The 27,351-nt window shown below is 41.0% G+C and overlaps 1 protein-coding gene and 1 long non-coding RNA gene across 8 annotated transcripts in view; one reads left to right on the top strand and one right to left on the bottom strand.

The window, feature by feature from the left end:
- DYNC1I2 (dynein cytoplasmic 1 intermediate chain 2) overlaps positions 1 to 6,382 on the bottom strand; it is a 43,068-nt gene extending 36,686 nt beyond the window's left edge. For 4 of the 7 annotated variants that reach the window (XM_073305824.1, XM_073305826.1, XM_073305825.1 and 1 more), the window contains exons 1-2: positions 3,928 to 4,246; positions 1,760 to 1,874 (exon numbers count right to left, since the gene is read on the bottom strand). In XM_073305824.1, the coding sequence (XP_073161925.1) occupies positions 1,760 to 1,874; positions 3,928 to 4,122 (310 nt within the window). In that variant the 5' untranslated portion in view covers positions 4,123 to 4,246. The other 3 variants (XM_073305829.2, XM_073305828.2, XM_073305830.2) reach the window with 3 other exon arrangements.
- LOC140895639 (uncharacterized) overlaps positions 5,992 to 27,351 on the top strand; it is a 62,045-nt gene continuing 40,685 nt past the window's right edge. Inside the window, exons 1-3 of the long non-coding RNA XR_012154289.2 lie at positions 5,992 to 7,074; positions 14,161 to 14,212; positions 16,975 to 17,058. This is a non-coding gene — a long non-coding RNA (uncharacterized LOC140895639). The remainder of the gene's footprint in view (positions 7,075 to 14,160; positions 14,213 to 16,974; positions 17,059 to 27,351) is intronic.

The following is a 27,351-nucleotide window of genomic DNA, read 5'->3' as shown; positions in this document are numbered from 1 at the left end:
CAAACCATCATTTCTCCTGAATGGAAATGTCCTAAATTTTAGTCTACCAAAAATACACAGAGAGGAATAGATAATTTGTAACATATTGTACTGCTAAAGACGCCAAAACACTGAATGGCAGGCACAGAGAAAGATACTCAAACATCTGTGGAGTACAATTGCCAGAGTAATGATTTAAGGGCAGGATTCTAGGGCAGGATTCTACCCTCACAAGCCATTGTAGGTCATTGCTGAAGTTTATGGAATAAGAATATTTTTAATGGTATCCCCATGGTCACTTTCAAAATACACAGGGATTGTTTCAAGACCAGATGCAACAGGGTTGTCAGCGAAGGATCATGTCCATAATGGAAAAGCAACTACCACACTGCTTCATACTTGCAAGACAAGATTCACAGTGAAAGCCCAAATCAAAAGGATAACTTGAAATCCTGGGTGCTCAAAAACTAGTGATGAGAGAAGTGTCTGAGATATAGGATGGAGTTTAAAAATACTTCTCCAGTCTGATTTTTTTTTCAGAAAGATATGACTAAGGAAAACCAAAGTCTGAGCAATCAGACATACCTGATATACAAGCCTATCCAAGAATGGGGTAGGAGCTGAGGCTAAAACAGGGAAAGAACAAGTTAAGAACAAGTATATTTTCCTAGACAGTTAAAACTTACATTTGACCTTGCTGTTACCCCCACTATTGGAAGTGAAAGCACCTTTAGGCCTGACAGAAGACTGCTGTGGATTTTAACACTCTGTTCTGGTAACATTTAACAGCATAAACAGAAATGTGTACATGTAAGAAATTACAGAATAATCACGTTAGTGTTGCATATGTGTAAGAAATTGCAGAGTAATCAAGATAATAACTAAAAAGCTAGAAGAGACCGGTCTGCTTTAAAACTAAACTTGTACGGACAGGGAAGAGAGTTAACATGGCAATGAGAAATTAGTACATATGTATAAGAAAATATAACCAGAAGTTATAAATAAGTTTGTGTGATGAAGGGAGACTGCTGTATTGTTTGGTGCTGGAGGATACTGATGAGATCGTCCTAATGAACTTCACTTGTAACTGATCACTACTCCGTTTTTTCTTAATAAATATTTGTTAGACCCATCGGCTGATTAAGTGAACCTCAATCCAACACCCATAAGATTGTGTTGGTGGGAGGGGGAAGTAGTAGAAACAGAACAAATGCACAGACTGATACATTACTGATAATGTATAGTAATTAAGGTCAGCGATTGTGGAGAAGTGGAAAATCGCTAGCCAAAACCCTGCCTGTTGACAGAGGACAAAATACCAATGTGCTGTTCAGGGAAAATAGGAGGAAAACAAAAATGTATGTTATTTAATGCAGACCAAAACAGATTCCCAATAATTCACTTTTGTTTATGCTCTGAAGAAACCTTACTTTTGACATATACTCCTCAATTTTATGTACCAAAGATACTTTAAATTTAGATCCCAGTTCTCAGAGATGGTCTTAAATATTGAGCAGATTTGCAGAGTTCAACATTTTACTCACAATATTTTGTAAAAGAAGAGACATCGAGCATTTAATTGTGTGCACTGAGGCACATCATTTAGGATTGACACTTATGACAAATGGTGAACTATGCAGGACAAATTGTGCCAAAGACAAGAGACAGAAGCAGGCTAGAACCACTGAGTCAGTCATTTAATTTTCATGCTTTTAATACAAGTGCTACATTCTTAATGTAGGATACGAGGGATGAAACAGTTAACTGGTACTATTCTTACCTATAGGAGAATCTGGTGTTAATCCCATGCTTTGAAGCAATGCTTCAGCTTCTCTTCTTTTCTTTTCAAGATCAGACTCTTCTTGTACAGGAAGAGCTTCCTTCTTCTGATCAGTCTAAAAAAATTTCAGGAACAGACTTAACCTTTATGAGACAGTATATAGTTGGTATAAAACATTTTGTGGTTTCATGTGTGAGAAAACATTTAGGTTTTTTTCCAGTATTCATTAACATCATGAGCAGAACTTGGAAAAGTCTGATCTAGAAATCCTGAAGCTCCTTTTGCAGGGAAAGTCAAAGAGCTCTATGTTCCTTAATGAGATAATGGTCTGGAAAACCTCTCGAATGGCAGTAACTGTTATAAAGAAAAATACTATGGGTTTGGGACAGCAAGGAGACAGACAGAAGCTTGGCCAATGGTGTGACAGGACACTCTGCCCGATATGGCAAATATTTACAAGCTTACTAATTAGGAGAATATATAGATCATATGCTAGCGGGCATGAACATATTTAGAACCACTTCTCTGTAGGTGTGTACATGGGCTGCTTAGATTTTCTATACAATCACATACGTTTCACAAAATGAAAGAAAGGGAAGGGTGAAATAACTATATTACTCTCTGTCTTTACGCAAAAACACAACTGATGGATGCAATGTACAGTTTAAGTTAAGTTGTTTCTTGCAACACTCCACAAAACAAAAGGAAAAATCAAGTGATCAAATGCTTCAGCATATTATTCAAAATAATAACCAAAAGATTGTTTGGGCCAAGGGAATTTTAGGATTAAAGTACACTCAGCTCCCAACAACATCACTTCAGACTAAAAATTAAATGAACTATCCTCCAACTGGTCACTGAAAAAAGTCTACAATAACTGATGTTCTAGAGAGAGAGATCCATAACACTTCATTAAGTTTAAACAAATAAGTCTATGTCTACTACTTATTAACTTGAAGAAATATGACTCAAATTCAAGTTGCTCATACCATACAATAAATTTATCTCAATCACATAATTAGAGTACGATCATTGGCACTTTATAAAAAAAGAACAACAGTGACAAAGATAAACCAGTCATTCAACCGGAATCCTTCGTATAGGTGAAAAAACCTAGATAAGTCAATTTTCTCACTATGTTTATGGTTAAAGATAAATGCCTACTCCTCTCTTGGATACACATAATATTTCCAAACCATTGTATGATTTCTCCTAAATCAAGGAGTTCCCAAATATTATAACAAGCCCCCGATGATGTGCTATCTGTATTATACATGATTCCTGGAAAGTGCAAACTGTCAATACACTTTTCTGTGATCACTGGGACATGAATTATATTGCAAGATATTTCTCTGTCTTTTCTTTACATATGAATCATGCTTCTGGCATGTTCAGTAACGTGCTGTTTTAAGATTCTTAACAGCTCATAACTTAAGTGCAGAAAAGACATGAACGAAGGCCTCAGTTCAGCAAAGCATTTAAACATGCTTAATTTCAAGCACATGCTTAAGTGCTTTGTTGAACGTGTGCCAATGTGCAGCAGAAGTCTCTAGAGTATAACTGCCAACTGTGCACTTAAGCAATTGCTTGGATTTCTTTTGACTGATTATTAATTCTATCTTCCAACATGCAGAGTAGGTGGCTTTGACCTGATTACTGTTTTGACTTGAAAATGCAGGTTGAAGATTAGAGTTGGCTAATGGCACAATATTCTACTTGGCCACCGACAGCACTGATAGTCATTACTGAGGGACATATTGAAAACTACATTTAAGAAAGTACTTTAAATTAAAAAACAAAAAACCAAAACTTTTCACAGTTTATGCAGTTTGTTTACTTTCTACAGGTGCCGCCCTGATCACTGATTAGTGATCTGACTAATCACTTCAATTTTCTGTTTCTCATGCACTAGTATAATGCTATTATGTTTGGATTTCTAACAATGCATGGGGAAGAAAAACACTCATCAAAATATTTCTATTCAGAAGTGGTGTTAGTCCCCCTTAAAAACAAAACAAAACCGCACATTTAAGTTTTAGCCCTACCCTACTTGACAGCATACCTTTAAGTAACATGAAGCAAATTAATAACTTACTAAGTGCAAAACAAGTTACAGGACATAAGCAAATATTTGATATTTTTCTTGTTGATAAAATTTAGGTTCTTACTTCCTTTTTCTTTCTTTCTTCCTCCTTTCTTTTCTTCTCCTCCCTGATTTGCGCCAAGCGTTGTTTTTTGCGCTCTAACTCTGCCTTCAATTCACTTTTGTCAGACATGGCTGGAATCCTGATCAAAATGAAGTGATTATTAAACAAGTCATATAATACTGACAGTGATGTATTTTTAACACAGTGGACTTCCATGATTTTTCAAAAAATTAGTCAGTTTGATAAAAATATACTTATCTGACCTACTAAAAACAAAGCTGTGAAACAAAGCCTTAAGGAGCCACCTAAACATTCATTACATCATATCCAGATTTCCCTCACTCACCATATCCTGCTGGCTACCAAAAGATTAGAGTCTCTAATCCGACAATGTGTCTCTGCATATGAAGAGTGTCAACTACATTCAAGATCCAGGCATAGGACAATAGGAAGGAAAATATCAACGAACAACGTACTGCCTTTGCATTTAAGTTCATTTTAAAAGTTGCTGTTTAACAGCATATTCCATAGCACATAGCTGTATTAAATCTATATTCTGAATCATATGAGGAACGCCAACTTTATGATGAACTAAAAAGCAAGGTAAGTATAATTTATTAGAGAACACAATTTGAACTATACAAAATGTAGATTACTCAATGTTTTTCTGTATATTTTTTTTTTTTGTCTAGTGTTTACTGTCAGGGATTCCAGTGTATTTTTCAAAAGAAAAATGAAGACGCAGGTGGATTCAGAAATACATGGTCAATTATATGTTATACTGTGAACACAGCAAGGTTTCCCAAATTCAACAGGTTGGTAGAAGTGGAGAGTTCACCCCCATTAAACGAAGGTACCAAAAAATTAAAATACAGATCAGAAGAGCTGTATGTGTATGGGGTGGAAGACTAAGATTAAATTTGTTGATGAAAAAGAAATCCAAATTATGTCTGAGGAAGTTCTACAGTGAACAATAGGAGGAGCCGTGAATGCCCTTAAACCCTGATCCTGCTAACAGTGATGCACGTGCTTAACTTTAAGCCCAAGTAATGGAACTATTCAAGTGCCTGAAATTATGCACTTGAACAAATGTTTGCAGATGCAGTGCTTTCCAGAGATGATAAAGCTAAAAGCCGTGAACCATTAACTGACAGCTGTTTCTTTTTTCACATACATGCATGTGTGCATGAGAAAAGAAACATACCAGAAATTTCATATATTTAGTCCAATGTAAATGTTGATTTTTTTATATTTACTTTAAACATAAAATTGCCAATTGATTTGTTTTTAAGATCGTCAAAACAACTTAAGAGATTAATACTACCATTGAATATTTTTGTTTAGTTTTGTTTTAGTTTTTAATAAAGGAATTGGAAGTTTAATACTAAATTTACAAAGCATAAATTATGTAACGTGGTGGCTCCAATACAGAAAGCCAGCTTCACAGCACTGCTGCAACTGGAAAAAGATGAAAAATTGATCTGATTAGGTGCGTCTTCCTGACCCAGTACATTATCACCAGAGACGCCTGAAAGGGGCTGTGCCAGCGGGGATAAGCGAACAGCGGGTGAGAGAGCTCGACGGGACACCCGCGCACCGTGGCTGGGTTGTTGTTGCTGCTGCTGCTGCTGCTGCACAGACTCGTGCTGTCACCCAAAGGTGACAGCATCGGCGCACCCTGGAGCCCTTCGGGCTGGAAGGAGACGCCGCCAGGATGCCTCGGCTTACCCGGGCTTACCCGTTACAGCAACCGCGGCGCTTCAGCCCAAGGCCCCCTCCCCACAACACAAGGCAGCAAGCGCCTCCCGAGAAGCCTGGCAGCTCCGCCTGAGCCAGGGGCCGACTCTCCCCACCGCCCCAGCCTATCGCTTCCTACTGCCCCGCGTGTGGGGCCGCCTCGCCCACCACAGTCCACGGGCGGAACCTGCTCCCCCTCTCCCCACTGCTGGCTTCTCCTCCCCTGGGCGGCACCGGGTGTGGGGGGAAGGGCGGGCCCGACACCTCTCTGCCGCTAGCGGTGGCTGGTTCAGGGGCTACGGGGCGCCCCCCTCCCCCAGAGCTCGCCGGGCACGGCGCTAACCTGACAGCGGGGCCTCTCTCCGCTTAAACCGCCGCTCGGAGGCTCCGCTCCGGTTTCGCCTCTTCACAAAGGCGGCGGCAACGTCGGGCGAGCCGGGAACCTACGGCAAGTGCGGAAGGACACACCAGCGTCTCCTCCCGATGGAACGCGCACGCGCCGCAGAGCTCAGGCGGACACATGCACTTCTCGACCCGAACCCGCATACACTGGAACGGTTGGCAAAACGCTGCCGACCCCGCCCAGGAGGGCTGAACTCCAGCGGCACCTAAATGGCATAAAATAAACCCACCACTGCTCCCTCGGGATCAAAGTACGGAACTACGGCCGAGGAGATCACCGTTCCCAGCATGCATAGCGCCGCCAGAAGGCTAACACTTCCCAGCAGGTAACGCGACCAGGCCGCAGCCCTGGGAATGGAGCAATGCATTCTGGGAACGATCGTTTCAGGAGCTGAGGCTGCGAGGAGCACTGCATGCTGGGAAGTGTAGTTTCTATAGGCCACATCGGCACACTGGGAGCGTACGCAGCCATGATGGAGCGCAGCGTCCGAAGCGGGCGGTGGGTGCGGTCGCGGTGTCCCCCTGGTCACTAAGAAGGCTCCCAACGTGTGTTCACTGCTGGTGTGAGGACATGGCACTGCTGGGCCCCAAGAGCTCCCATCCTTCTCACATTCATGTTGAGATGAAATAGGGACGGGGAGAGGCATTTCCCACCTTGCTCTGGCTAGGGACACAAGCAGGGACACCGCCTGCATAACCCTCCCCTTCCTTCCTCACCTGCTGCCCTCTCCACTTACTGACATGTCTGCTAGCGATGGGGCAGTAATGTCACTGGGTTCATAAAGAAGCAATTTTAACAAGGCTATTAGGACTGTCACTGTTTTGCGCAGGGTGATACCAAAGTCCCTTAAGTGCAAGTGCCAGGCCAGTAGTCAATTTTCACCCACAAAGTAACTGCTCTGGCTCAAGGGCCAAGCTGGATGACGTTACACAAACAAGCTGTTTCAGTGCAAGTACCAAGCTGGGTAAAGATACACAGGACACTCCCATGTGAGCGGCAAGCTGAAGTTCCACACCAGTCACTTCAATGTGAGTACCAAACTGGGTGAAGTTACAAACTAGCTGGTTCTGCAAGAGGATAGAAATGAAATTAGATACAAATTACTTCAGTATACGTACCAAGCTAGGGATGAAGTTGTGAACTAAAAACCTGCTTTGACATGAGTGCCAAACTAGAAGTGAAAAGAAAAGGAGGACTTGTGGCACCTTAGAGACTAACCAATTTATTAGAGCATAAGCTTTCGTGAGCTACAGCTCACTTCCTCAGATGCATATCGTGGAAACTGCAGCAGGCTTTATATATACACAGAGAATATGAAACAATACCTATTCCCACCCCACTGTCCTGCTGGTAATAGCTTATCTAAAGTGATTTCCAGCACAAATCCAGGTTTTCTCACCTTCCACCCCCCCACACAGATTCACTCTCCTGCTGGTGATAGCCCATCCAAAGTGACAACTCTTTACACAATGTGCATGACAATCAAGCTGGGCTATTTCCTGCATAAATCCAGGTTCTCACATCCCCCCCACCCCCATACACACACAAACTCACTCTCCTGCTGGTAATAGCTCATCCAAACTGACCACTCTTCAAGTTAAAATCCAAGTTAAACCAGAACATCTGGGGGGGGGGTAGGAAAAAACAAGAGGAAACAGGCTACCTTGCATAATGACTTAGCCACTCCAAGTCTCTATTTAAGCCTAAATTAATAGTATCCAATTTGCAAATGAATTCCAATTCAGCAGTTTCTCGCTGGAGTCTGGATTTGAAGTTTTTTTGTTTTAAGATAGCGACCTTCATGTCTGTGATTGCGTGACCAGAGAGATTGAAGTGTTCTCCGACTGGTTTATGAATGTTATAATTCTTGACATCTGATTTGTGTCCATTTATTCTTTTACGTAGAGACTGTCCAGTTTGACCATTGTACATGGCAGAGGGGCATTGCTGGCACATGATGGCATATATCACATTGGTGGATGTGCAGATGAACAAGCCTCTGATAGTGTGGCTGATGTTATTAGGCCCTGTGATGGTGTCCCCTGAATAGATATGTGGGCACAGTTGGCAACGGGCTTTGTTGCAAGGATAAGTTCCTGGGTTAGTGGTTCTGTTGTGTGGTATGTGGTTGTTGGTGAGTATTTGCTTCAGGTTGCGGGGCTGTCTGTAGGCAAGGACTGGCCTGTCTCCCAAGATTTGTGAGAGTGTTGGGTCATCCTTTAGGATAGGTTGTAGATCCTTAATAATGCGTTGGAGGGGTTTTAGTTGGGGGCTGAAGGTGACGGCTAGTGGCGTTCTGTTATTTTCTTTGTTAGGCCTGTCCTGTAGTAGGTAACTTCTGGGAACTCTTCTGGCTCTATCAATCTGTTTCTTTACTTCTGCAGGTGGGTATTGTAGTTGTAAGAAAGCTTGACAGAGATCTTGTAGGTGTTTGTCTCTGTCTGAGGGGTTGGAGCAAATGCGGTTGTATCGCAGAGCTTGGCTGTAGACGATGGATCGTGTGGTGTGGTCAGGGTGAAAGCTGGAGGCATGCAGGTAGGAATAGCGGTCAGTAGGTTTCCGGTATAGGGTGGTGTTTATGTGACCATTGTTTATTAGCACTGTAGTGTCCAGGAAGTGGATCTCTTGTGTGGACTGGACCAGGCTGAGGTTGGTGGTGGGATGGAAATTGTTGAAATCATGGTGGAATTCCTCAAGGGCTTCTTTTCCATGGGTCCAGATGATGAAGATGTCATCAATATAGCGCAAGTAGAGTAGGGGCTTTAGGGGACGAGAGCTGAGGAAGCGTTGTTCTAAATCAGCCATAAAAATGTTGGCATACTGTGGGGCCATGCGGGTACCCATAGCAGTGCCGCTGATCTGAAGGTATACATTGTCCCCAAATGTGAAGTAGTTATGGGTAAGGACAAAGTCACAAAGTTCAGCCACCAGGTTAGCCGTGACATTATCGGGGATAGTGTTCTTGACGGCTTGTAGTCCATCTTTGTGTGGAATGTTGGTGTAGAGGGCTTCTACATCCATAGTGGCCAGGATGGTGTTATCAGGAAGATCACCGATGGATTGTAGTTTCCTCAGGAAGTCAGTGGTGTCTCGAAGGTAGCTGGGAGTGCTGGTAGCGTAGGGCCTGAGGAGGGAGTCTACATAGCCAGACAATCCTGCTGTCAGGGTGCCAATGCCTGAGATGATGGGGCGCCCAGGATTTCCAGGTTTATGGATCTTGGGTAGTAGATAGAATATCCCAGGTCGGGGTTCCAGGGGTGTGTCTGTGCGGATTTGATCTTGTGCTTTTTCAGGAAGTTTCTTGAGCAAATGCTGTAGTTGCTTTTGGTAACTCTCAGTGGGATCAGAGGGTAATGGCTTGTAGAAACTCGTGTTGGAGAGCTGCCGAGCAGCCTCTTGTTCATATTCCGACCTATTCATGACGACGTCATGCACATTGTGTAAAGAGTTGTCACTTTGGATGGGCTATCACCAGCAGGAGAGTGAATTTGTGGGGGGGGGTGGAGGGTGAGAAAACCTGGATTTGTGCTGGAAATCACTTTAGATAAGCTATTACCAGCAGGACAGTGGGGTGGGAATAGGTATTGTTTCATATTCTCTGTGTATATATAAAGCCTGCTGCAGTTTCCACGATATGCATCTGAGGAAGTGAGCTGTAGCTCACGAAAGCTTATGCTCTAATAAATTGGTTAGTCTCTAAGGTGCCACAAGTCCTCCTTTTCTTTTTGCGAATACAGACTAACACGGCTGTTACTCTGAAACTAGAAGTGAAGTTACACAAATAAACCAATATGAATGTCAGACTGGGTTAGATGAGATTACATGTATCCCAGTCACTTTGATGCAAGTTTTGTTAATGTAAGCAGTGTCAGGATGAGCTCCACCCTGACATCTGGTGGTGAGGTGTGGCAAATTATGGAAGAGAACTTCAGGGGCCGATCTCATTTGCATAGGCACACCCACCATGCCTAGAATGAGACCATAGCTGCCCAAATGGTCACTTTGGCTGCTGTGGGATCCCCAGTGTCTCTGTTATTGGGGCAGGAAGAATAAATTGTTATTACCCTGATTATGGGAACTGTGCTTGGAACTGTATGTGGCCTTTTGTTATGATGGAGGGATTCACCATCAACTAAGTAGCACTTGCTAGGCAAGGGTCATGGGTTCCAAAACTGTGTGAATGGGGAGAGGTTGGGGATAAGTATTGATACTTGATGGTATGGGCCCCTTGGTGAGGGCCTTACATGCTAATTGCACTTCCTCCTCTCTCCACTGTGGAATATCAGAGCTAATTTTGATTTCATTAGAAGTCTAGTTATAGGCTGCTGAGCTCATGTTGGGCTGATAGTGTACCAGCACTGGGGCTCCCCTACTACAAGCTGAATTCACCTAAGAGCTGAAATCACTGAGTGTTGTGTTAAGTAGTGTGGGAGCCTGAAGATATATTGTGGAGCAGTTTGCGGGACAGCTGGTGTGCCTTGCAGACCAGCTGGTGAAGCAGTTCTATGCGGAGCAGTTTGTGGATGGCAGGAGCTGCTTATGGGCCCTGGAGCTGAGCGAAGGAGTTCGTGGGGCGGCTGGTAGAGCGGAGTGCAGCTGAGTGAAGGAGTTCGTGGGGCGGCTGGCGGAGCGAAGGAGTTCATGGGGCGGAGTTCATGGGGCGGCTGGCGGAGCGGAGCGCTGCTATGGAGCTGTCAGCTTCAGGTCATGTAAGGTGCCTCTTACCCCCGTCCCATTTCCACCCAGGTTGGGAGGTAAAGCTCCGCCGATAGACTTTCGAACTCTGGGGCTGCCCTGACCAGGGACAGAGTCTTTTGGGGCATTGGACTTTCGGGACTTTGGGTGATTTGGAGTTGCTGGACTCAAGAACCAAAGGGAAAAGGGCATGCCCCAATTTGCTTGGGGTGGGTTTTTTTTGCTCATGGGTTGTGTTATGAATCCTGTTGGTGGTGTTTCCCCAACATAATGCCACATTGTTTCTCTCTGTTATTAAAAGGCTTTTGCTACACTCAGACTACGTGCTTGCGAGAGGGGAAGTATTGCCTCTTGGAGGCGCCCAGCGGGGGTGGTATATATTTGTCCCAGGTCACTGGGTGGGGGCTCGAGCCGGTTTGCATTGTGTTATTGGAATGGATCCCCTAGATATTGAACCCGGCCCTTGTTGCTGCCAACTCTGACTGGGCAGAAGGGTTACATTAAGCTAGAGGTGATGTTGCACACAAGCTGTTTCAATGTGAGTGCTGGGCTGAGGTGAAGTTACACACAAACAATCAGCTTTGATTCAAACTCCAAGCTAGTGCTGAAGTTATACACAAAGAAATCCTAGTTTAATAATATGGTTAGTCGGTTAGTAAGGTTAAGACAAATATTCCAAAAGATAAAGGGTTGCCACTTGTCCACTGGGCTTCCCTTTTGAAGAGCTGCCCTTTTTCCTGCTGGTTAAGCCAAAGCCATAGGCAAACCTTGCCACTCTCACTACAAGACTCGATCCTTCAAAATGCTGATCTCTGTGATCCTGAGTTAGCAAATCAGTTACGTGTACACTTTAAGCATGTTATTAATGTGGACTACTCATATGCTTAAAGTTGAGCACATGCTTAAGTGCTTTGCTAGATCAGAGCTAGAGTGCACAGCACCCTGTAAAATCGAATCCGTAGAACAGTGATACTCAGACTGAGGCTTGCAAGCCACAAGTGGCTCTGTGTCTCTCCTTTGCAGAACATGATATGAAAACACTGTGTGATTTAATTATTAACCAGTCTAAGTTATTAACCAGTCAGGATGGTTGTACTATGTTATTAACCAATTGTAGTGGATAAAATAATAATATTTGGTCAGTCATTTTGTTGTGAGAAATATATATACACACACACACACAAAATATTTCCTCTGTCAAACTGTTTAAATATGAATATATAGTACTATAGTAAATGAAACAATGAATTCACACTACTTTGGTTCTTTTGCGTAATGTTGATCACTGATTTGGCGCCTGAACCCCTGAGGCCAATATCACTGCAGTAGAGCAAAGACCTGCATTAGTTAGCTCAAGAGTCGGGTCCAGATCCTCAGGTGGTGTAAATTGGCATAGCCCATTAGATGTCAATGGAGTTGTGCTAATTTACATCTGCTAAGGAAATGCTCCAGTGTCTCCTGGTTGGCTTGCTTTTGTTCTCAGAATATGTAGTCTCAAGCCTGCATTCATGCCACTTCAGGCTGTGATTTTATGTATCATAAACCAGAGGTCCCCAAGCAGTGGGGTGCGACCCCTTTGGGGGGGCAGAGGAACATTTGGGGGTCACAGTGGGGTCCAGGTCAGTCCCCACATGGGACAGGGAGGGAGTGCCACCCAGCCCTGCTCTGCCCCAGCTCTGCTCCGGCCCTGCCCCCAGCTATGGCCCAGCTCCTGCGCCCAGCCCCTGACTGTGGCCTATCTGAGGCTCTGGCCCTGGCCCCGCCCGAGCCTCAGCCCCCTTACCCTGTCTATGTTCCTCTTCCCCCCAGGAACCATGGCCCCAGCCCCAGCTCTGGGGAGCCACGGATGGTGTCATGGAGGGTGCGACCCTGAAAAGTTTGGGGATCACAGTCATAAACTAAGCAAGTTAGTACATGACTTATATGTCTCCAGAGAAAACTCAGATTGCTGCAAGAAGCAGTGTTGACTATTCAGTAGCTTGTCTGTTCTGTGAGTCAGTACTGAACCATTGACCTAGAATATATTTAGGGGGAATTAGAAAAGGTGTCTTGTGTCCTGGCTGCTACTAATCGTTAATGAGGTATTATTCATAAGAGTAAGGGATACCATTCAAGGGAGAATATAAATGCTTCTTAATGAAACTGTCAGAGAAGATTTCATGATGTGCAAGAAAAGGGGCTGCCTTTCAGTGATGAGAATGTGAAGACAACAATAATGAACTGCTACAAACATCTGTCTGTGTTTGAATTTCATTGTTAAGGGCAGTATGTCTTCTGAAAATTGTGTGTGCCTGAAAACAGGAATGTACTAGATTTTAATTTTATTTCTTTAATGTTATATATTTTGATATATAGATATCAAATTTTGATATTAGTTAAAAAGTCATTTTAAAATGTTTTGTAAGATTTTGAAATATTTGCAAATTCTTTCAAAAGACAGGTTACAGGTGTTAAATAAAACTTCATATATAAGATTCTATATAGAGAAAAACATATTAATTCTTAGCAATGAGAGTCCAAAGAAGAGATTGTCATATGGACAGGTTAAAAAAATCATGATGAATTTGGCTCATTGATTTTTATTAATTAATTCTTAAATTCGTTAACACTGGGTCATATTTCTTAGTATAGAGCATAGTTATTACACTTAATGAAGTGCAGTTTTTAAAATTAGTTTTACGTTTTAAAATAGTATGCATAATAGTTAATATTTAATATTTATTAGCATTAGAATCCATATCTTTCTTCTTTCTCCACAACCACTTCTGCTGATTAGTTTTAAAATGGTTTTATTTGGGGCAAATTGGCAATGGTGTACAAATATCTATAGAATGTTAATTCATATACAGTGCAGATCCAGCACCAGCATAAATCCATCATTTTCCTTACTTCATCCCACTATTCCCAAAGTAAAGCTGCTTAACAGGGCATCTGGGAATTCCTTTTGAATAGGGCAAACGTTGGCTGGCATGGAGCCAGCATAGCTATCTCTAACCTTCCCCTGTTGTTGCAGCATCTTGTACTACAGGGATCCCCAGCTGTGTAACAGCCTCTGCCCCTGTGTAAATTAGATTGAAGATGCTCTAATTTATGATGGGAATACAGTTGGCCCTCTCTATTCCCGGGACTGGGGGAATGTAAAGATGGCTTTTAGCTTCCTTTGTCCAACCCACACCTTACCTCCTATGCCTAGCACAGCTGGGCCAGACCTGGGGATCTGGGCTGATGACTCTGCAGTTGTATAGGAATATTCTGTATCTATAGTCACCTTGCAGGAATATATTTTTACTCAAGCTTTTATTGTATTTTCAGGCAATAATAAATCCTGTTGTCTCTTTTCTTTGAGCCATTGTAAACCTGGTTCAGATTTTGCTAATTTAAGTAAGCATTTTAATTGTCTCGTTCTCCTTGCATTTCAGGAAAACTCCTCAAATACAGTTTGGGAACTCTGTGAAGTGCATGAACTCACAGGCAAGTCTTTTCTCATAATCTGATAATATTACTTTTCTGTTATCTTTATTAACTTTCTAGCCTGTGTTTTTTCCCTTTGGAAGATTTCCTACACCATTAACACAGGGTTTTTGCCCTGTTATTTCCCCTGCTTGATACACATATTTTTCCCTTAGTGTCAAAATAAGGTGATGGTGAATTATGAGTCCCTTGGGAGATGAGTACACTTTTGCAATCTGATAACCTTTGGCACAAAACACATATAATCGTGAATGGGCCAGCACTTAAGAGTGATTCACACTGAGCATTACAGAAAATAGATATACCAGTTCAAAAATTCAAGGTAAGTTCCTTTTCCTCAATGTGGTCTATGTACTATACTCTCACTTTTTCCTATTATGTGGTTAAAAAGAGGAGAGATAATGAAGGCTTCTTAAAGGTCCCTATAATGCATCCAGACCTGTGCTAGTTATAATGGTTTTAAAAGACAGAATGAAAACACAGCCAAAAGATCAGCACCCAAAGAACCATTTTTAGATATACTACAGGCTGTGATATAGTCTGCTCTCAATTTGTGCATCTAACTCCCATTAACCCTTACAGGGATTATGTGTATGCACCAAGAAGAGAGTATGCCTGAATGTTTGTTAGAAGATGCTATAGGAGTTCCTTACTAAATTTATTATATACATTTTGTTAATTAAAATAATTAATAGGATAAGTCTGGAGAAATGAAGCATCTCATTTTTCAGTCGTATTCATTTTTTTACATTTGTTTTTAAGTTGTAGGATAAAATATGCTCTTTGCTGAGATTTTGTGAAGATTAATAATTGTTTGTTCAGTGCTTTGCAATTACAAGTACTTAGTGTTGTTAGCAGTATTATTTACCATCATGTAGCAATTGTCAATTACTAACATGCAAAATGTTTTATGACTTCAGAAAAAAACAAAGATTACATGAAAGAAAATCATTAATCTTAAAGCTACAAACCAGGGAACTATAGATAGGTGTCTAATCCTAGATAAATTTAAAGCCTTTCTGGTTATAGAAAAAGTTCAGTATGCTGATGACAAGTAATAAACATGACAAAGAGCAATAAAATATAAGGATATAATAATAATTTGCATTTATATACTGCCTTTCATCTGAGAATCTCATAGAATCATAGAAGTGCAGGGCTAGAGGCACCTTGAGCAGTCATCAAGTCCAGTCCCCTGTGCTAAGGCAGGACTGAGTAAACCTAGACCATCACTGACAGGTGTTTGTCCAACCTGTTTGTAAAAACCTCTAATGATGGGGATCCCACAACCTCCCTTGAAAGCATATTCCAGAGTTTAACAAACCTTATAGTTAGAAAGTTTTTCCTAATATCTAACCTAAATCTGCCTTGCTGCAAATTAAGCTCATTACTTCGTGTCATACCTTCAGTGGACATGGAGGACAATTAATCACAGTCCTCTTTATAACAGCTATTAATGTATTTGAAGACTGTTACCAAGTCCCTTGTCAGTTCTCTTTTCTCAAAACATGCCCAGGTTTTTTAACCTTTCCCCATGGGTGAGTTTTTCTAAACCTTTTATCCTTTTTGTTGTTCTCCTCTGGAATCTCTCCAGTTTGTCCAAATCTTTCCTAAAGTGGTGCCCAGAATTAGACACAGTACTTCAGCTGAGGCCTCACCCGTGCCAAGTAGCGTGGGATAGTTACCCTCTGTGTCTTTTAAAAAAAATTCAAGTTAATACAACTCAGAATAATATTACCCTTTTTCACAACTGCAGCACATTGTTGACTTGGATTCAATTTGTGACCCACTATAATCCCCAAGTCCTTTTCAGCAGTACTACCACCTTGCCAGTTATTCCCCATCTTGTTGTGTATTTGATTTTTGACTTCCTAAGTAAAGTACTTCACACTTACTGAATTTCATCTTTTCAAATTCAGACCAATTCTCCAATTTGTCAAGGTTGTGTTGAATTCTAATCCTGTCCTCCAAAGTATTTGCAACCCCTCCCAGTTTGGCGGCATCTGCAGATTTTATAAGCATAATCTCCAACCTATAATTCAAGTAATTTATGAAAATATCAACTAGAACTGGAGCTAACAGTGTAAATAAAAATAGAATCTGGCCCTTTATTGAGGATTCAGTAGGAGCCTTGACAATGTGATGGACAGAGTCCTGAAAAATGATGTGCAGTTAAACTACAGAGAAAATGTGTAAACAACAATATTGCATTGCATCGTACATTTTTCTTACTTGCCTTAAAACTGAAACAAATCCCTCATATTTAAAATAAGTAGGAAGGCTGTAAGTAGTTGAAAATGCAGTTCTACCATTGTCGGAAAACCTTCACTCCTCGCTCTTGCCTACAGAAGGAAGTGAACTGTAGCTCACGAAATCTTATGCTCAAATAAATTGGTTAGTCTCTAAGGTGCCACTAGTACTCCTTTTCTTTTTGTCCAGAGTGGGAAGACAGAAGTAAAAGCTGGCTATTTACTGCAACAAAACATGCCCTAAAGCTCACTGTTACAGGCCCAAAAGTGGATGGAGATAGCTGCACAGGGCAGAGACATGACGTCAGAGAGAGGCACTAATTCACAGTATCTCCCAGGCAGCCTCTGCTGTCAGAGTTTTTATGTACCCTTAGCCAGAACTTCAAATTGCCCTATTCTGGTTGCATGGTTGTGTGAGAATGGTATCAATATGGTGAACTCCCCAACAGCGCTGTTGGCACAGTTGCCTCCATGGGTACAAAGAAGCATGTAATCAAACTCTTTATCTTTTAGGGATGTATAACAGACAGTTGTAGATGCACTTCATCAACACAACTCTTATGTGCAAAAGTTGGGTGACTGTCAATGAAAGATATTGTAAGTGAACCATATTTTGATTTGTTTCTGAATCAGCTGTTTTTGAAAGTTAAATGTAAAACCAATATGCCTTCATAGGAAAATATTTCCGGATAAAGGACTAAATCCTAACTTTTTATAATGTAAAGGGAAGAATGATACATGTTACAGACAGGAAATACGTATTTGAACAGCTAGTCAATCTCCCTGCTAGTCACTGCTGGTGCTAGCCCATGGGGGCCCTAAGCAGCAATAATTTTACCCACCCCGACACATATTAATAATTACTTAGGGGCCCCCTTGAGCTGCTCGGGGCCCTAAGCAATTGCTTAATCTTCTTATGCCTAGCACTGGCTCTGCTGTTTGTGCAGAACAGTTGTTCACTCTAGTTTTAGAAGTCCTAAGCCATAGGGCTATCACCACTTCCCCTGCAAGACTTTTCACAGACTATGTCTGTGAATCACTCTGAATTACTCTATCTAATCAAATCTGTTTGATAAATGTTTTGGTAAATCTTTTCTTATAAAGTACTCTGGTCTTTAAAAATGGTTTGATTTAGAAATACAATTATTTTAGAGCAAAAGACTCACACTTTTATGTCCTAGCAATCTGGTTTGAGTCATAGGGTGTTTCATTTTATATTCTTGATTGTTTTAAAGGATCTGTATTGGGATGCAAAAAAGCAATAAATAAAATATAAAAAAATTGAAAAAGGCCTTCTTTTATGCTTCTGATACAATGGAATACATGCGTTAAATTGTGTGGAGTTAAATGAGTTTATATCCATCCTTTAACATGAGATTTTAAGACTCAAGAAAATCATAAGACAATGAAAAGCACACATCACATAATGTTAGAAATTTAAAAAAATACTGCTTCTAGTTTTTAAAAAGCTGAGAGAAGTGTGCAATTTCCTGCAAGGACGGTGTATTTTGCTGCTATGTATATCTAGAAGTTGATACTCTACTGCTGGCAAATTTTTATCCAATAAATACTTTTAACCATTAGGGTAATCTCCACAGGTCTCAGTGGTTCTTAGTGTTCAATTTCCTGTGGAGTCAAATCTGTCCTTTCTGTCAGTCATAAGTTATGTCAGTTATAAGATGCGTAGCCTGTTTGTCTTAAGAAATCGCAGTTTGTGTTTGTGTTTTGTTGTTTGAGTTGTTACTGGAGCAGAAGTGCTAGTATAAAAAAAACGTTACAGCTATGCCTTAAAAGATGTACCTTTCTCATAGGGGACTGCCCACTAGCCTGTGGCTAGAGAGGAATGTACTATTACTTCAACATGTGTGATGTAGTACATCTAGATTTAGCATAGCAGATCAGTTGTTAATCTGAAGGGACTGATGATGATAGTGGGCCTAATTCTCATTCTTGAAACTACAAACCTAAATCTGTACACACATAGAAATATTTCTATCAGGTAGTGGGCTGAATCTCATTCTTAAAACTACAACTTTAACCTTTACACCCACTTCAAGGGCCCTTTACACTACTGGAGAGATGTAGAGCAGCCGTAATATAAATGAGAATCAGGGCAACTGTACGCTAACGTTGACCAATTGCTGGTCAAAAATCCAAATTAACCATTAGCAGATCTATTTATTTTAAGCCAAAACTTGCAGTCCTTACACAAGTAAAACTTTCATTGACTGGTACAATTTGGTGCATCTTTGGATGCATCAATTTTTGATATGTTTCCAAGTGAATGAATTATGTGTGTGTGTGTGTGTGTGTGTGTGTGTGTAATTTTGAGAGCATAGTTGGTAGCTTCTTAAGCAAAGGACTATAAAATAGACTTTAAAATAAAATAGATTGGAATAGGATAGTCATTGGGTTTTGGTCATCCATAGGATAGTCATCCATGCTTGCCTGTCTGAAACCAAGAAATGCTACTAAGAAATCCTTATAATTCTTCTCAGAGATTTGGTACTAAAAAACTCTTGCATTGTGTTAGTAATGTTTTCTACATTGCTCAAGTTTCTAGCTTCTTCCAAACATATATTACAAACAATAGAACATAGAGTACGCTGTTCCTTTATGTGTCATAGTCTATTCCAGTGAACTCCCTAGTAAATGAAAAATTAAAGTATTTTATAGTTCTTGTTAAAAATTTTCTAATGGAACAGATTTTGGTGGAAAATGCCATTTTGATTAAATCAAAACTTTCCACAGGAGCACGTCGATTTTGATTACATTTTGTTTAGATAAAAAATTGAAATGAAGCATTTTGAAGCATATTGCTGAAATGGTCCATTTTGATTATTTCCAGAATGGAATGTTTAACTTTTTAATTTAAAAATTTATCAAATTATTTTTTAAAGTCAAAATCAAAAATGATTTTTTTAAAATTTTATTTTGTGATAAATTTGGAAATATTCAATATTCTGATTCAGAACAAAATCAAATTTTGACATTGCAGAACATCCTGCTAAATGGAAATTTCAGTTCCTGTACATTTCTAGTATTTTACAATTAAAATTCTGCTTCTCCACACAAAGTAAACATTTATTATTTGCAGAAATTTTATATATAGTTTAATTACATATGGTGGAAATATATACTTTTCCAAATATTTTGACCAGATAAATAAAATGTGTTGGAAATACATTCTCTCATGTATTTCAAATATATAATTTAATTAAAACAATATACACCTGGTTGCCTTTTGTGTTACAGAGAACATATTGCATACTACAATATTTTTAAAATATTGGTCCCAAAATTAACTAATGGGCAAAAGTCAAGGATTCCGACCCAATAGTTGGATCAAATTGTTGAGATAAGCCAAAGGGCCTGATCTACAACATGTACTCACATGCCAGGCCATCCCTACCCATACACAAAGTATGCAGCTATGTAGGGCACCAGGAAATTTGGGGTGCCAAATTCCCTGGTGCCCTACGCAGCTGAGTGCTGCTCCAGCCCCTGCCCCGCCCCTTCCCCATGGCCTCCGCCCCTGCTCTGCCTCTTCCCACCCCCGCTCTGCCCCAGCCCCACCCCCACTCACCTGAGGACTGAAGCAGGTCCGGGCTTGCAGTCACCGGCAGTGGGAAATGCATCAACCTGGCCCCAGATGCGCCGCCAGTGAGTGCTGGGGAGTGGTTCCCTCCTACCCCTCAAGCCAGCCCTGCCCCTTCCCCCCCCACCCCGTGCGGAGGCCTGGGGCCCCACACCCCTCCCCACCCATATGGGGGGCTGCATAAGGCCCCAGAATAACTAGGGAGGGCCCTGCTCACATGCTTAAGTTTAAGCATATAAGCAGTCCCATTGATTTAAGAGGAGCTATTCATAAGCTTAAAGTTAAGCACATGCATAAGTGTTTGCAGGATAAGGGCAAAAGTTTGAAAGACTTTTGGATTCTTGGAGTGAAAGTTATGATATAAAAGCAGGGTCAAAACCATTATAGATAATCCCTTTAACTGAATATGCAATAAAGAGAAATATGATGATCAGTGAATTTAAAATCCATGTAACCAAAATGAAATGGCCTAGTTGATTGTTTCCCATAGAAAAACCTGTAAGAGTGGGTGTTTGGGGAGAAAATCTCATGCAATGATTCTCTTGCAAATTTTCCCCAACATAATACTACAGAGAAAGGGGAGTTTGCGGTCTTTCCCATCTTGCTAGCACAAGAAAAGGTCAAGAAACCCACCCCCAAGTGTAGCTGATTTCCACTGTTTCATACAGATCCCAAAGAATGCATGGATGGCCCTGTGCCTCCGTATGAGCTGTAATCCCTGGCATGCTGGCTTCTTCATGGTGCAATTCCCTGACTATATTTTTCCCTTGTACTCCTGGGACCTGAGGCTGTATTATCTCCTCCGGGGATTCTCCTTAGTATCGAAATGGAGATAACATGCATTCCCACCATCCCCAAGCATTTTTCACTGGCACCTGGACCCACAAGGCACCTGGAGTCTTTCAAGGCTGAGAAGAAGTGGAATATCGCTGCGGAGGTGGCTGAGCCCATTTCTACACTGAATGTGGGAGATCTGCAGTCAGAGGTTGCTTTCATGTGTGAATCTGGGAGAGAGTACAATATGGAGCAGTATTTTGAGTTTGTTTTGTGATTCACATTAGCACAGGAAGAAAAGGAGAGAAGAAATTATAAAGGAATTACTCTGGTGTTTAAGGAGACTTCAGCATATCTCATTATTAAGTTGTCTGTCCAGGGTATAAAAAAATGAGGGGTTTTGTGGCACCTTAGAGACTAACAAATTTATTTGGGCATAAGCTTTTGTGGGATAAAACCCACTTCATTGGATGCATGCAGTGGAAAATACAGTAGGAAGATACATATACACAGAGAACATGAAAAAATGGGTGTTGCCATACCAACTGTAATGAGACCAATTAATTCTGGATTGCTCAGAGAACAGCTCAGAGACTGGTCAGAGAACACTTCAACCCCCCTGGTCACTCAATTTCAGACCTAAAAGTTGCAATTCTTCAACAAAAAAACTTCAAAAACAGACTCCAATGAGAAACTGCAGAATTGGAATTAATTTGCAAACTGGACACCGTTAAATAAGACTGGGACTGGATAGGTCATTACACAAAGTAAAAACTATTTCCCCATGCTAATTTTCCCCCCTACTGTTACTCATACCTTCTTGTCAACTTTTGGAAATGGGCCATCCTGATTATCACTACAAAAGGTTTTTTTTCTCCTCCTGATAATAACCCACCTTAATTAATTGGTCTCGTTACAGTCGGTATGGCAACACCCATTTTTTCGTGTTCTCTGTGTATATATATCTTCCTACTGTATTTTCCACTGCATGCATCCGATAAAGTGGGTTTTAGCCCATGAAAGCTTATGCCAAAATAAATTTGTTAGTCTCTAAGGTGCCACAAGTACTCCTTGTTTTTTTTTTGCTGATACAGACTAACACGGCTGCCACTCTGAAACCTGTCCAGGGTATGAATCATTCCCAGAAAGTAAAGAATTTAGGATGCTTTGATTTTTAGTGCAACAATCTGAATTGAGAATTTGACTATATTCCCATTGCAGTCATATCAGTTCTCAGTTTTATCAGAACAGAAAGTCATCATTAGAGATGGACAAACTTAATAAACCTTGTTTTATTGAGCTATCACATAAAATCCCTACAATTAGCAAAATCGGAGTCCTATTGAACAGCCGTGAGGTAGCAGACCAATGTTACTAGCACTCAACTTAAATATGTACATTGATGTAATACATTTGTTTTGTAATGATATACATGTTCTGTAATGATATGGTTCACCTGTAGTCCAAATTAACTGGTTTTACAGTAAATTATGGTAAAATTGAAGTTAAAAGTGACCGAAGTATAGGTGAAGAGCTGCATCCTTGTCTTAAGTCATTAAAACAGATACATTCCTGGCCTCTAACCCAAACTCAAGCCCTACACCCATTATGTTGTTTATATTGCTCTTTCCATTCAGGGACGTAATTTGTTTGACCGTTAGTGTTTTTAATTATATATTTTATGAGTGCATTTGCAGAAAGTGGGAGGTGGTCTTTATACATTATTCTGTTCACGATGAAGACTTCATGTTTTAGGGTATCTCTACGCTACCAGCCTTACCGGGCACAGCTGTGATGCTGCAGCTACACTTGCTACAGCGATGGAAGGGGCTTTTCCACCACAATGGTAAATCCAACCCTCCAAGAGGTGGTAGCTAAGTCGATGGAAGAATTCTTCCGTTCACCTAGTGGTGTCTACTCCGGGGCTTATAAGGGCATCGCATCTTAACTGTGCCTCTCACACCCCCAAGCAATGTAGCCAGGTCATCCTAAGTTTAGCTATAGACTAGGCCTTATGAACTTTCAGCACAGCTTTTGTCCTTTGGGTGTAATCTAAGCATACAGCATGATAAAAAATTGATAGGCTTTACATAAGAGACATCATTTACACATCTTTTCAGTAATTTTCATTGTGGTTTTTGAGTGAATGGTGTAGTTAAGGAGCCCTCTTCTGGTAAAAAAACAAATTAACAGTTGTCACTGTTTCAATTGCCTGAAATCTAACAAGTATGGGGGAGCTTTGTTTGAGTTTCAGTTAATAGTATATCTGGGGCAACAGATGTTAATGGATGAGGAAAATCCATGAATTCCAAGGAAGTAGAATCTCTTAAAAGAATTCCCTAGAATCAAACTTTTTATTTTTTTTAAATGCTTGCTTGCCTATCTGTAGGGGTTTGTGTGAATTTTTAGTATGTAGAACAGGGATCTCAAACTCAAATCACCACGAGGGCCACATGAGGGACTAGTACGTTAGCCCAAGGGCCGCACCACTGACACCTTTTCATACAAAGATACAAAAGCCCCCCCGCCGCACCCCTACTCCACCCCTTCCATGAGGCCCCACCCCAACTCCACCCCTCGCTGCCCCTATTCCAACCCCTTCCCCAAATCCTTGCTCCTACCCTGCCTCTTCTCCGCCTCCTCCCTTGAGCACGCGGCTCCCTGCTCCTCCCCTCACCCTCCTGGAAAGTGCCTGGAGGTAGGCAGAGGAGTGGGGACTTGCCGTGCTGGAGAGGGGGGACGGGGAGTGAGGGGAGCTTGGCAGCCGCAGGAAGTAACTCCAGAGTGGTAGGGGTTGGGGTGGGGGGAGCTTGGCAGGCTGCAGGAAATAACTCCGTGGGCCGCGTGTTTGAGACCCCTGATGTAGAACCCATGTAGAGCAGGGGCCATGGGTATTAAATCAAAACAGTTCTAACCATGTAGTCAGAAGTTGAGAGAATTTTTCTTTTTGTTAGCTCTGCATGCTGGTACTAGCAAAATCTAGCACAGAGTTTGAGATGTATATGTAGGATCAAAATCTAGCTAAAGCTGTGGGTTTTTTAGGCTATTGAGGTGTGCAATATTTAAATAGCTCTCCCCTCTAGTTTTAGGAGAAATTTTCCTCCATTTCCATTCCAAATAAAACAATTGCATACTGTAGCTGTTCTTCACCCTAGTGATGAGGAAAGAATCGCCACGTATGTAAACCTACAGTGTATAGGTACAAGGGCATATTTTGGTCAGTTATTGTGATATATTTGTAAAATCCAAGGTAAGGGTGTAACAAAAACAGAGTTATACAATTCAGTAATTATTATTATTATATTTTGTTGGTAAATTTAATGTTTTTTAGAACTCACTTTTATGGGAGGGAAGGCAGTCTTGTGGTTAGTACACAGAACAGAAAATCAGAAGAACTGGATTATTTCCCATATCTAGCACATATATCCTGTTTCCTTTTTTTGGGGCAAGTGAGTTAGGACCCGATCCTCCTCACGTTGATGTCAAAGGGAGTTTTGACAGTGATTTCTGTGGGAGCAGAATCAGGGTCCTTATTCTCTCTAGGTTTCAGTTTTCTTAAAATGGGGGTGATAATACTATTTTACAGGTCAGGCTAAATTCATTAATATTGGTAAAACATGTTGAGCTCTTTGAATGGAGCTATATACAGTAAGTGTAAAACGTTATTATTTATTATTAAAATTGGATCCATGCTGCATACAGTATAAGAGCTTTTCTTAACAGAGAAATCAGTAAATTAATCATACTTTACATTTACATAACTTTCTATTCAAGGATCCCAGCCCACAGCGTTTAGAGTAAACTAATGGAGTAAGCTTTACAACACCCCTGTAAGGTAAGTATGACAAGTATTAGCCCCAGTATTATAGATGGAACAGCTTAGGCACAGAGGTCTTAGACAATTTGACCAAGGTCAAAGAGCCACTCAAGATAGAGCCAGAAGTAGAATCCAAGACTCAGGTTCCATGGTCTAACCAGAAGACCACATTACTTCTCATAATTAAAAAAAATACTTAGAAGTAAACCTTTTAAATGACTGAAATTTGTCATGTCTCCTATGACTAAAAGGTTACCTCTTTCAAGATGGAAATGTTCAGTGGAGCTTTAGTTTAAACTCAGAAAATCTGCTAAAGCAAATTTCATACATTTCCATTAAGAAGGCAAATTACTTCTCTTAGAAAAGGATTAAATGCATCAGATAGAGTGGGTATGCTATGTTAATGATAGGAGGTGGGGCAGTGAGAGTAGAAGAATTGATGGGACACTTACAGTTCAAGGAATTCAGTGCTTTTCATTTATGCTAGAAAAAATGTAAATGATGTCACCTTCTCCTGCCGGTGCAAAGTTATCAGGCAGACATCACTAGATGGATCATATATCTGACATTAAAATGACTAGAAGGTTATTTCCTTCTATTTCTTTCCTCTTGGAAATTTTTCAAGATTTTATTGTAGCTAAAAAAAACCCTGCATAATGCTGCAGGAAACAAAGCGTTGGCTAGAGTCTTACTACTGGATTATTGCCATTGTATCTCAATGCTGATTGAAATCCAGGATATTTGTATCAAACCATAATGAGATACTGATAAATATCTTTCTGCCCCACTGAAAATGTAATCTTTCTGTTGAACATTTTGTCTTGGTGAATTTCATCTGCAACAGGAATAGGCATTTTGCATTTGAATCAAGTAGGTCACTGCTTTGGATCAGATGATGTGGTATATACTCTACTCATGTTTAGATTAAATTGATCCTTTACTGTGTTGAGTATAAGACAGTGAATTTTTAGAACAAATTATCTTATTGGTTCATCTAAATGAATTTTGAGTAATAGTGGTACTACCCCTATTTGAATTGTGCATGTAACTATAAAATGACTGCCAGTTTCAGTGCAACTGTTCTCTCTCTAACCAATTACTCCTTGATATTAGTACATTTTAAATACCCAATTGACTTATTTAATAGAAAAAATATAATCAGATACTTTCCCTATATTTTTATAGTTGATAAAATTTTCCTCAGTTCTGCACCAGTAAAGGTATGGTCCAATAAATAGCTATTCAGAATATTTAACCTTTTAAAAACAATATGTAGAATACATGCATAGCATCCTGCTCACCTTACTATCAGAAATAGTCTCAATGACTTAAATAAGAGCCCACAATAATAGAATGTTACCCCTTGTGATCTGAGTGGCTAGGCAAAAATGTGGGGCCTAGTAGGTTATTCCACTTGGGAAGAGAAATTGGTGACAGTCAGGTATTTCTTTGATGCAGTTTTATTTATAAAGAATGTACAAAGTCTGTGTCTCTGAATGCAGAAGGAATCAAATAACAGGAAACAGCTTTTATTGCTTGTAGCACCACCAAGAACACTTTTCAGCCTGACCCTGACCCAAAAACCTCTCCCCAGGTTTCTTCCAGGGTCAGCCACCGTGCTTGTAGCAGCTCCTTTAGGTGCGCACATGTGTGCTCTCTCTCCTTCAAGCTCAGTCTTTCCTTGGTTTTTTTTTTTTTTTGTCTGTTCAGCCTTCACACATAAATACCCCACGTCACATGCCCTTCCTGCCACCCAAAGTAAAACTCAGGAAAAGCTCCTTTGATGTTAGGTGAGTTCACATACTCCTTTTGGCTAGGGTTACTGCGTTTCAATTTCCCAAGTGGAGGACACTGCCGGGGGGGAGAGGTAGGGAGAGTTGGAGGGGGAGTGTACAGTTGGGGGGTGCTGAAGGGCGGTGTGTGTACTGGGAGGGTGTAGTGGGGTGTGCTAGAGGGATGAGTGTGTGTACTAGGCGGAGGTATTTGGGGTGCTTGAAGGGGTATTTGGGGGGGCTGGAGGGGGTACCTGTGGCCTTCCACTTGAGGTGGGGGGGCAGTGTTGCGCTCTCTGTTATGATAGCACAGGCTGGCACAGGCACAGGACACAGCACCAGCCCATCAGTCAGAGCCTCTCTGTGGGCCTCTCCCCTTCCCAAGGGTGGAGAGCTGGGGCCTGTCCCTGTCACCTCTCCCAGCCCTGTCACCCCTCCTGGTCGGGCTCTGAGGGCCCGTGGCGGGCAGGCAGACCGACAATCTATAAGGCATAGAGCTAGTGCTAGAAGGCTGAGAGATGTGAAAGTACTATGTTATAAATGTGGCTGCATTGGACTGAAATACATTTTAAAATAGATATTTTACATAGGTGCTGTAAGTGATAGAAAATTCTGGTGTAGTGTCTGTTAAGAAAATGTTGGTACTGCTTTAAATGAGAGTTCCTTAATCCACACTGAATTTAGATTTGGTTGAAATTTGTCAGCATAATAATCAGGGGATACTAAAACTATAATTTTGAATGGAAAATAAACAATTCTCATAGTAAAAGTTGTATGGAATTGCAAAGTCTGATATGGATAGTCATTTTGAGTCTCCTACCATCCAAAATTAAAGTATATAGTGGGCCAGATCTTCAGCTGTGGCTGAGCAGTACATAGTACAAGTTGGGATGTGGGATGATGGAAGGGTGGCATAAAGCTCACTTTTG

This window comes from Lepidochelys kempii, chromosome 11, assembly GCF_965140285.1.
Source record: "Lepidochelys kempii isolate rLepKem1 chromosome 11, rLepKem1.hap1, whole genome shotgun sequence".
In the NCBI taxonomy this organism is placed as follows: domain Eukaryota; kingdom Metazoa; phylum Chordata; order Testudines; family Cheloniidae; genus Lepidochelys; species Lepidochelys kempii.
The sequence above is the reverse complement of the archived record's forward strand: the minus strand, read 5'-3'. Positions and strand labels throughout refer to the sequence as shown.